This window comes from Citrus clementina, unplaced genomic scaffold (genome assembly GCF_000493195.1).
Source record: "Citrus clementina cultivar Clemenules unplaced genomic scaffold, Citrus_clementina_v1.0 scaffold_7, whole genome shotgun sequence".
Classification (NCBI taxonomy): Eukaryota; Viridiplantae; Streptophyta; class Magnoliopsida; order Sapindales; family Rutaceae; genus Citrus; species Citrus x clementina.
In genome coordinates, this window is record NW_006262075.1 from 13,269,950 (window position 1) to 13,281,517 (window position 11,568).

The window sequence follows — 11,568 nt, forward strand, 5'->3', positions numbered from 1 at the left end:
AGCCTAAGGAGTCTGGGTTTTAAGTGGGATCGTTGTGACCCCTCCATTCTCATGAGAACTTTCCTGGTGCATTTATTCACGTGAAATAAACATCATAGAGGCTGTTTTTCAAGTGTAAATAGTTGTTGAAGAAATTGATCATTTGAGATAAAAAGGATGGCAGAGACATCGTCGTCATCTTCATCAACGGGGACTATTGTAACCAATGCAAAGTTTGAAGTGGAGAAATTCGATGGTACCAATAATTTTGGTATGTGGCAATATCAGGTGTTGGATGTCTTATGTCAGCAAGAGTTGGACGTTACTTTTGAAGAAAAGTCTGACATGATGGATGACAATGAGTGGATAAAGATCGATAGACAAGCATGTGGTACTATTCACCTACGTTTGGCTAAAGATCAGAAATACTCTGTCATGAGGGAGACATCGGTAAAGAAATTGTGGGAGACACTAGAAGAAAAGCCTTGAAAATAGACTTTATATGAAGAAGAAACTCTATCGATTCACATATACACCTAGCATGTCAATAAATTACCATGTGAATTCATTCAACAAAATATTGGCATGTTTGCTAAAATTGGATGAGAAATTTGAAGATGAAGATAAGGCACTGTTGTTGTTAAATTTACTTCCTGATGAATATAATTATCTCATAACCACTTTGCTTCATGGGAAGGATAGTGTCACATTTGATGCTGTATGTAATACATTGTACAACTTTGAGACCAGAAAGAAAGACATAAAGGATCACAAAGATACAGTTACAGAAGCATTGATAGGGAGAGGTCGTTTGCAAAGCCGCAAACCTGAAAAAAAGAGCAAATCTGAAGGGAGACCTGTAAAAGATGAGTGTGTTTTTTGTCGCGAGAAAGGGCATTGGAAAAAGAATTGTCTTAAGTTACAAAAAGGCAAGACTACTTTTGATGCATGTGTAGCAGAGCATGATGAGGAGTCAGACTTTAGTATGATTAGCATGACGTTGATATGTCACTCAGATGAGTGGATTTTGGATTCAGGTTGTACTTATCATATATGTCCTAACAAGGGCTGGTTTTCTAGCTTCAAAGAACTAGACGGTAAAGTTGTTTTTATAGGCAATGACAATGCTTGTAAAACCATGGGAATCAGTACAATCCAATTAAAGAATCATGATGGCTTAATCCAAGTCTTGACAGATGTTCACTATGTACTAAGCTTGAAGAAAAATCTCATCATATTAGGAGTCCTAGAATCTAAAGGGCTCACAATCACTTTGAGAGATGGATTGTTGAAGGTAATAGCTGGGGCATTGATGGTGATGAAAGGCATAAAAAGAAATAACTTGTACTATTTCTAAGGAAGTACAGTTATTAGATCAACATCAACAGTTTCTGGAAAAGATGCAAATTCAGAAGCAACCAAGTTGTGGCATATGCGTTTGGGACATGCTGGTGAAAAAGTTTTGCAGACTTTGGCGAAGTAAGGCTTATTAAAAGGTACAAATTCTTGCAAATTAGAATTTTATGAACATTGTGTTCTGGGCAAGCAGGCAAGGGTGAAGTTTGGTTCAACAATTCACGATACAAAAGGAATTCTGGACTATGTTCACAGTGATGTGTGGGGACTTACTAAAACAACTTCTTTGGGAGGTATGCACTATTTTGTTACTTTTGTTGATGATTATTCAAGAAAAATGTGGGTGTATTTTATGAAAATAAGAATGAAGTTTTGGGTATATTTATGAAATGGAAGAAAATTTTCGAGACTCAGACTGGTCGAAAGGTCAAAAGACTTCGTTCAGACAATAATGGTGAGTATAAGAATGATCTATTTCTACAAATATGCCAAGATGAGGGCATTGTATGACACTTCACTATTCGAGATACAGCACAACAGACTAGAGTGGCAGAACGCATGAACCAGACTATACTGGAGAAAGTTTGGTGGATGTTGTCCAATGCTGGATTGGGCAAAGAGTTTTGAGCTGAGGCAGTTGTATATGCCTGCCATCTGATCAACCGTTTGCCATCAACTGTAATTGAAGGCAGAACACCCATAGTGATGTGGACTGGTAAACCTGCTACTGATTATTACTCTTTATATGTTTTTGGTTCCACTGCTTATTATCATGTAAATGAATCTAAATTAAACCCAAGAGCGAAGAAAACATTTTTCATGGGTATAACTGGTGGAGTAAAATGATACCGTCTCTGGTGCCCTGTTACGAAGAAGATTATTTTCAGTAGAGATGTAACTTTTGATGAATCAGCCATGTTGAAACAAAAAGATTCTCAAGAGGATGACAAGACCAGTAGCACTTTGCAGCAGGTGGAGTTTGAAAAGGTTAAAACTGATACAGCTGGTGTCGATGAGATGGATAGTGATCTTTTATCGACCGATGATGATGAAAAGGTTCTAACCCAGGAACCTTCACAACAACAAGATTCAATTGCATATAGAAGGCCACACAGAGAGATTCACAGACCTGCTCACTTTGTTGATATGGTGGCCTATGCACTTCCAATTGTAGATGATGATATTCCTTCTACTTACAGAGAAGCAGTAAGTAACTCAGAAAGTATACAGTGGAAGAAAGCAATGAACGAAGAAATGTAGTCTCTTCACAAAAATAAAACTTGGGAGTTAGTTACACTGCCAAGGAAAAGAAGACAATTGGGTGCAAATGGGTATATGTAAAAAAAGAAGGATTTCCTCCTAAAAATAAAATTCGATACAAGGCTAGATTGGTAGCGAAGTGTTATGCTCAAAATGAAGGAATAGATTACAATGATGTATTTTGTCCAGTTGTGAAACACTCGTCTATTCGAATTTTGCTAGCCATGGTTGTGCAATTTGATCTTGAACTAGTTCAACTTAATGTAAAAACTGTATTTTTACACGGTAATTTGGAAGAGGAAATCTACATGACTTAGCGAGATAGATTCAAAGTTACTGGAAAAGAAAATTGGGTTTGCAATTTGACAAAGTCGCTTTATGGGTTGAAACAATCTTCGAGGCAGTGGTACAAACAATTTGATCAATTTATGAAAGGGCAAAGATACACAAGAAATTAATTTAATCATTGTGTGTATTTTCACAAGCTACAAGAAGAATCTTTCATTTATTTGCTATTGTATGTCGATGATATGCTAATAACATTGAAAAGTAAAGATGAGATAGAGAAGTTGAAGACTCAACTCAATCAAGAGTTTGAGATGAAAGATCTGGGTAAACCTAAGAAGATTCTTGGCATGGAGATATGCAGAGATAGTCTCAGAAACAATATTTGAAGAAGGTACTACAGTAGTTTGGCATGACTAAGCAGACAAAACCTGTAAATACCCCGTTGACTTCTCATTTCAAGCTTTCTGCACAATTATCTCCTTCAACAAATGTGGAACGAGAACACATGCAAGTTCCATATTCAAATACAGTAGGAAGCTTGATGTATGTAATGGTGTGTACAAGACCTGACATTTCACATGCAGTTGGTATAGTAAGCAGGTATATGCATAATTCTGGTAAAGGACATTGGCAAGCTGAGAAATGGATTTTACGATATATTCAAAAGACCATGGATGTTGGTTTATTGTTTGAGAGAGATGATACACTTGGTCAAGGTGTGATCGAGTACATCGATTCTGATTATGCTGGTGATTTGGACAAACGACGGTCAACCACTGAATATGTATTTACTTTTAGTGGAGGGCCAATCAATTGGAAGTCTACAATACAGTCTACAATTGCACTGTCAACCACAGAAGCCAAGTACATGGCAATTACAGAGAGGCTATTTGGTTACAAGTCTTGCTTGAAAACTTGAGATTGGTACAATAGCACATTAATGTGTATTGCGACAGTCAAAGTGCTATTCACTTAACAAAGGACCAAGTTTATCATACACGTACGAAGCATATTGATGTACAATTTCACTTTGTGCGGGAAATTGTTGATGATGGGAAGATTCTTATTCAGAAAATCAAGACTGAAGAAAATCCCGCATATATGTTGACCAAGGTGATGACATCGATCAAGTTTGAGCATTATCTAAACTTGATCAATATCTTACAAGTTTGAAAGTAGTCGAAGGAGGTAGAGGCTAGAAGATGATTTGTTGATAGTCGGCTCAGATTTACTAAATTTTTGCCAAGATGGAGAATTGTTGAAAAGTCAGCCCACCAAAGCTTATTTTTCCACATGGTTTTTCTTGACAAATTGGAGGTTGGTGGTACAAATGTTTGACAGGTTGTTGCCATGCATGCATGAAGATTTTGTTGCCCACCAAAATTGATTATTCATTTTAAATTCAATTTGTCAATTTGGCAAGTTGTAGCCAAATTGAAAGTGGTAGGTGAGCAACGGTTCCTATAAATAGAAGGGTCGTTGTTCATTTATTTTTCATCCCAATTTGAGAGAAGTAGAGAGCAATTGCAAGTGAGTTCTTTGAGAGAGTTTCCACTTGAGTGTTCTAGTGAGGTTCTTTTCGGGTGTATTGGGGTTGTGGGTTTTGTGAGTTTTTCCCACTTTTGTAAATTCTTATTTGTTAGTAAAATTATCTTCTGATTTTTTGCCAGTGGACGTAGGCATTAGGCTGAACCATGCAAATTATTGTGTCCTATTTTCTTTACATTTATTTATAACCACGTTTATATTTCTCCAGAAGTCGCAGTATTAATAATTGCTCAACCCGCGTTTCCGCAACAGATGTTTGGACGAGTGCTAGCTAGACTAAATTGCTTTGAATGTTGAGCACTTGTTCAATTGTTTGACCGTCACATATGTAAGTTTCCAACTATAATTCATACAGATATGGTGCAACACGCAGGTATGGATCTAGAAAAGCTTAACATAAAGCTTCTTATTACGAAATGCTCATATTTCATTTATTCATATATGCAATTCTGCTAAGGCAATGATTCACTCCTGAACTGATTTATATGGTAATGTTTTAAAAGAGTGTGATTGATCGTTATCATGTAAGAATATATAGATAATTAAAATCCAACAGTATATAATTATATATTAGTTAATTGTTAGTTGACTTGTTAAATACCATTTTCACCCTTTAATGAGTAAGAAATAAATTACAAGAATTTTTCCTCTTAGTTCTATTTTTTAATGTGTAAAAGAAGATATATAATGGGTTAGAAAAATTAATAGATTTGGGCAAATTTGAGTACAAAGTTATTTTTATGATTTTATCCCCGCGACATTCATATGATGTAATCATTCTAGAATCTATGATAATAGAAATATAATTAGATATAAGATATTTTAAAAATATATATAACAGTGAAGTTCAAACACCAATACTTCTTCCACTTATTTATTTTTCGTAATTCTTGAAATAAAAGCAGTTGAAAGCTCCTAAAAACCAATTTTTGTTTCTTTCTTTAATCCAATTTTTCAAAGAATCTTCCTCAAGAGTCTCCTTAAGTTACAGTGTTACGCCAATGTAACTCTCAGCCCACTCAAGATAAGCCAAAATAAGATGGCCCCACATGATCTCACACGTTAGTTACTCATTTTTACATATTTTTAGTGGGATGTTAGTTATATTAAATTGGTATAAATAATATCAGAAAACGACCCGTACAGTAGTATCTCACAAAAACTCAGCCACTGGACAACTACAAGGCTAGTGACTTGAATGTTATGTTACAAGAGAAAGCATGATCATGTTGCACAAAAGCAAAACAACAGGATTCTTTTATTAAATTTCAAGGGTAAATAATTAATTACAAAAGGCAATTAAAGCCGACAGGAATGGGAGATTGGGAGATGCCTAATCTTTTAAAATTGCCTACGAAGGCAAAAATAACCAAGATTCTTTTATTAATTTTTTTTAAATGAAAAGAATTGGAATAAGAAAAGTGGTAGGCTATTTTATTAAAGGCAATTAAAGCAGTCAGGAATGGAACACGTCTAATCTTTTGTTAGTTTAATTTAATTTTTGATATACACTTCCGCTGCAGATTGTGTTCATCAACATCGTTAATGTTATAAATAAAATAAATGAACAAGAATTTTAGATTAGAACAAAGAATTCCAAGTACTTTATTAATGAGTTCAAATTTTTTTTTGATTTCTTCTGCTCGAATTCTTTACCAAAGTATGGGTAACATTTTGCAAATCTCAATAGATGGCGCTATTTTTATTTTTATTTTTTAGGGATTTCTCTGGTCGTATATTATTCCAAATATTGCTTTCCCGCCAAGACTTCATCAGTGGGGCATTTAATCGAACACGTAGCTGGAACCATCAAGCACCTGTAAAAACCTGTAATTTAACAAACCAGAATCGTAAGCTAGCAACATATTCTTTTAACCACCATTAACTAAAGTCAAGAGAACGTGTTTAAAGTTTAAAAATAAAAATGCCGAAGAATCTATAGAAATAATGCACATTTAATTTATATGATTTGCAGACAGATAGCCAGCCATTGAAAAACTTTAACATATCTCGCAGAAATTTGATCAAACATAAAGTTTCTATCAAGTATTGTTCTTTTATCAAAAAATGATATTAATAATCGGCCTGCATTTTTGTCAGAAAAGTATCACTCTGCTTTAATCGCTTTTACTTTAAACGCAAGGCAAGATTATGCACTTCCAACATTAATGTTTGGCATACGATGGCTTATTTTGTAAGGTGCACTCCGAATACGAATTCTAGAACAATAACATTCTATTCTTTATGACAGAAAATACCAAATGCAAATATGGGAAACAAATCCAATGGCTTGTGAAAATCACTTTATTTATTTATTTATTTTTTAGTAGTGTGTTCTTTAGCAAAAGAATAAATCAACTATTAATCCCGCTAAAATCGATAAAAATTATTGTAGCGTTGATGATTTTATATTGATAATCAAACCTTCATATGCTATTAAGGCAAACGGTAATATACTCTAAACACAATTGATTTTTATTTTGAAATGTTAATGTAAAATATACAGGAATTCTACTTTATTTTATGGATTTATTTAAGTGATATATTATTTTTTTTTCCCAGATATCATGATAAACCTTGGTCACAAAAGTAATACTATACTTTGATTTTTTTTTTTTAATTTAAACGCTAACGGTACAAGAAAGACGTTATATTTAATTACAAACGGAACAATAAAAAGCAAGATCATATAGCGCAAACGCAAAACAAAATTAGAATTCTTTTTTCAAATTACAAGTTAAGTATTTAATTTAAAGCGAAAGGCTAACCCGTTGAAGGCAAGTAAAGTATTCGCGAATGGTATATGCCTAATAATCTTTTATAAATTTACAGAAACACAAAATATTTTCAATCCGCAGCAGCTTTTGTTCAAATTTTAGTGACTTGTCTTTTTGAATTTTTATCCTAAGAATGGGCAGCTGTATCTCTATCTCGATCTCGTGCGATGGTGCAATTTTCAATCGTTGCCTGGATTGCTTTCTTGGCGAAGCAGCATATGTAAGAAACCTCCAAGAAAATGTTGAAGCCTTGAAGTATGAATTGGAAAGACTAATCGCTATAAAGGGCGATGTGGAGGATAGGGTCCGCAACGCTGAACGGCAACAAATGATGACAAGGCTGAATCAAGTGCAACGGTGGCTTAAGAGGGTGGACGCTGTTACAGCAGAAGCCAATGAATTGATAAGAGATGGCTCTCAAGAAATTGAGAAGCTGTGTCTCGGAGGCTACTGTTCCAAGAACTGCAAGTCAAGCTACAAGTTTGGCAAACAAGTGGCTAAAAAGCTAAGAGATGTCAGGACTTTAATGGCTGAAGGATCCTTTGAAGTGGTGGCTGTGAGAGCTGCAGAATCTGTAGCGGATGAAAGGCCTATCGAGCCAACGGTGGGCATGCAATCACAACTTGACAAAGTTTGGAGTTGTCTTGTAGAAGAACCAGTTGGAATTGTTGGCCTATACGGCATGGGCGGTGTCGGTAAAACCACACTACTGACCCATCTCCACAATAAATTTCTCGGCCAGGGAGATTTTGATTTTCTGATATGGGTTGTAGTGTCAAAGGACCTACAAATTGAAAAAATTCAAGAAATTATCGGGAAGAAGGTGGGTTTGTTTAATGATTCCTGGATGAAAAAAAATCTTGCAGAGAGAGCTGTTGACATCTACAACGTTTTGAAGGAGAAGAAGTTTGTATTGTTACTTGATGACGTATGGCAGCGGGTTGCTTTTACAACAGTGGGCGTCCCTATTCCTCCCCGAGACAAGAGTGCCTCCAAAGTGGTATTCACAACTCGTTCCACTGAAGTTTGCGGTTGGATGGGAGCTCACAAAAACTTTGAAGTGGGGTGCTTATCAGCCAACGACGCTAGGGAATTGTTTCGACAGAATGTTGGGGAAGAAACTCTGAATGGCCATCCTGATATTCGTGAGCTATCCGAAACAGTGACCAAAGAGTGTGGGAGTTTGCCACTTGCTCTTATTATCACTGGCCGAGCTATGGCTTGCAAGAAAACACCAGAAGAATGGAGAGACGCAATTAAAGTGTTACAAACATCAGCTTCTGAGTTTCCAGGTTTGGAAAATGATGTGCTTCGTGTTTTAAAATTCAGTTACGATAGTTTGCCCGACGACACAACTAGATCTTGTCTCTTGTATTGTTGTTTATTTCCTGAAGATTATCGGATTTATAAAGAGAATTTGATAGATTGTTGGATTGGGGAGGGTTTCCTAAAAGTAACTGGCAAATATGAAGTACAAGACAAAGGACACACTATTTTGGGTAATATTGTTCATGCGTGTTTATTAGAAGAGGAAGGAGATGATGTTGTCAAAATGCACGATCTGATTCGTGATATGACTTTATGGATAGCTCGGGACACTGAGAAGACGGAAGACACGGAGAAGCAGAAAGAGAACTATTTGGTTTATACAGGTGCTGGATTAACTAAGCCGCCAAATGTCAGAGAATGGGAAAATGCGAGGAGATTTTCATTGATGGAAACTCAAATTAGGACTCTATCAGCGGTTCCTACATGCCTTCATCTTCTTACTTTATTTCTTATCTTTAATGAAGAATTAGAGATGATCACTAGTGACTTCTTCAAATCAATGCCTCGTCTCAAAGTCTTAAACCTGTCAGGTGCTAGACGGATGTCTTCTTTTCCTTTAGGGATTTCAGTGTTGGTTTCATTACAACATCTTGATCTCTCAGGTACAGCAATACGAGAGTTGCCAAAAGAGCTAAATGCTTTGGAAAATCTCCAGTGTTTGAATTTGGAAGAGACACATTTCTTAATTACAATTCCACGGCAACTAATATCGAGTTTTTCAAGTTTAATTGTGTTAAGAATGTTCGGAGTTGGTGATTGGTCTCCTAATGGAAAAAAAAATGACAGCGATTTATTTAGCGGGGGTGACCTTTTAGTGGAGGCATTGCGTGGTTTGGAACATTTAGAGGTATTAAGCTTGACCTTGAATAATTTTCAAGATCTCCAATGTGTTTTGAAGTCGAAAGAGTTACGAAGATGTACTCAAGCTCTGTACCTTTACAGCTTCAAACGTTCGGAGCCGCTTGATGTTTCAGCTTTGGCAGGTCTGAAGCACCTCAACAGATTATGGATTCATGAATGTGAAGAATTGGAGGAATTGGAGATGGCTCGCCAACCTTTTGATTTCCGGAGCCTCAAGAAGATTCAAATATACGGATGCCATAGATTGAAGGACTTAACATTCCTTCTCTTTGCTCCAAACCTCAAGTCTATTGAAGTTAGCAGTTGTTTTGCTATGGAAGAAATCATAAGTGAGGCAAAATTTGCTGATGTTCCAGAGGTGATGGCAAATCTAAAGCCTTTTGCACAACTCTATTCTCTTAGATTAGGTGGCCTAACAGTTCTGAAGAGCATTTACAAGAGGCCGCTTCCCTTCCCATGTCTGAGAGATTTGACTGTAAACAGTTGCGATGAGCTTAGAAAGCTTCCACTGGATTCCAATAGTGCAAAAGAGCGTAAGATTGTTATTCGTGGATACAGAAAATGGTGGGAACAGCTTAAATGGGTGGACCAAGACACTAAAAATGCTTTTCTTCCATGTTTCCGGTCTATCAATTAGTTCGAGCGTGATTCCTGAACAGATTAGGTGGCCTGCTTTTTCTAGAATTGATCATCTTGTTAATTCCCTCCATGTAAAATAAGACTGTTTCTTGCATTCCCATTTCTTGTTCTAGTTGCTAAACATAACATTACGAGTACAGATTCTTACTAATGTTTATCCTCTTTGTAATAATCTATGTAAATTTTGGCTTGATTGATCATTAGCTAGCATGTGATCTGATTTCTTCAATTTCAGATGCATGGCAAAGCATCCCTACACTCTTTGAGACTTCCAATTATAGCTTTGCATTTTGTATTTTATCACTTTTATTTATTTATTTTTTCCCAAGTATTAATTTGTATTCTTCAATGTACCCTAAAATATATACACCAGGAGTGCCTTAAAAAAATTAATTAATTAATTAAAGGGTCAAATATCAACACTCAAGCATAAATATTAATTTTGAGAAATGAACCTTGTATTTTTCGAATATTTCTTTCAAATTTGAGAATAGAAAATTGTATCCCAAATGATCATCACATCTCAAAATGTTTCCGAGTATTATTTGTATTCTTCATCTTTCCTTTCCTAAAGATGCGCGTACAGATTACAAACATTCACCAATTACATTATTCATCGTTCAATCAGCTGCATGAATGTCACGAGTGAATCAATATTAAAAAATTGAGTTGAATCCGTTGATAACCAACATACAACTTAACGTGAAACTTGCCCATGTAAGTCAACAAGTGCTGGTAAAGCTGTGAACAACCTCTTGAGCCAGCCAGCAAGTCCCATCAACGACCTTTCAACAGACAGATTTACTTGGTTAATGCCCTATTTACATGTTATGTTCCGTTGATTACGTATACGGTAAAGCTCCTTCTCTGACAGCATTTCAGAAATGATGCACTCTGGTTACTCTAGCTAAGACAGACAATTGGTTCAATGGATATCCACATCTGAGAAATCAAGAATGGATAACACTATAAATACTTTATCGATAACAGATAATGCAAAATTTCTTTTAATGACTCAGGTTATGGGTTTGGATTCAAAAGCTATTACATATTTAATAGTGGAAAAATAGAGAAAAGCAAATGAAACTGAACAAAAATTGCAAATGATGCACCATCATGCCAATTGGTTGTTAGATTTTGATTGAGATATGCAAAAACATACCGAACTTGAAACCAATTTCACTCTTTTTATAAAAGTTACTACAGCAAGATGAAAAATGAAAAGAGTTCTACCAGAAACTTTGGGGGCAGACATCACAGGTGCTGAGCCCGCCAATCAACAGCAAAGATCTCTTCACTATCATCATCACTGGATAACTCTTCTTTTATAGGTTCTTTGCGAGCAACCTCAGAACTACCTCTGCTTTTCGCTGACCTGGAAGCTGCTTCCCACTCCATTTTCTTCTTCCGTAGAGCTTCCATTTTCTCACTGTAGGTCCTATAGATTGATTTAAAAAAAAATCGTAAGTTAAAAAAGATAAACAAACAGCAGATGATATTTGCTGCTGTTGCAATTGTGCTACTTACTTTT

The 11,568-nt window shown here is 35.8% G+C and overlaps 1 protein-coding gene across 1 annotated transcript; it reads left to right on the forward strand.

Annotated features, from left to right (window-relative positions):
- Positions 1 to 7,341: 7,341 nt before the first annotated feature.
- On the forward strand, positions 7,342 to 10,058 carry LOC18036264 (probable disease resistance protein At5g63020). The gene has a single exon (XM_006427407.2). The coding sequence runs from the start codon at positions 7,342 to 7,344 to the stop codon at positions 10,033 to 10,035; it is 2,694 nt and encodes an 897-aa protein (XP_006427470.1). The 3' UTR covers positions 10,036 to 10,058.
- Positions 10,059 to 11,568: the final 1,510 nt, after the last annotated feature.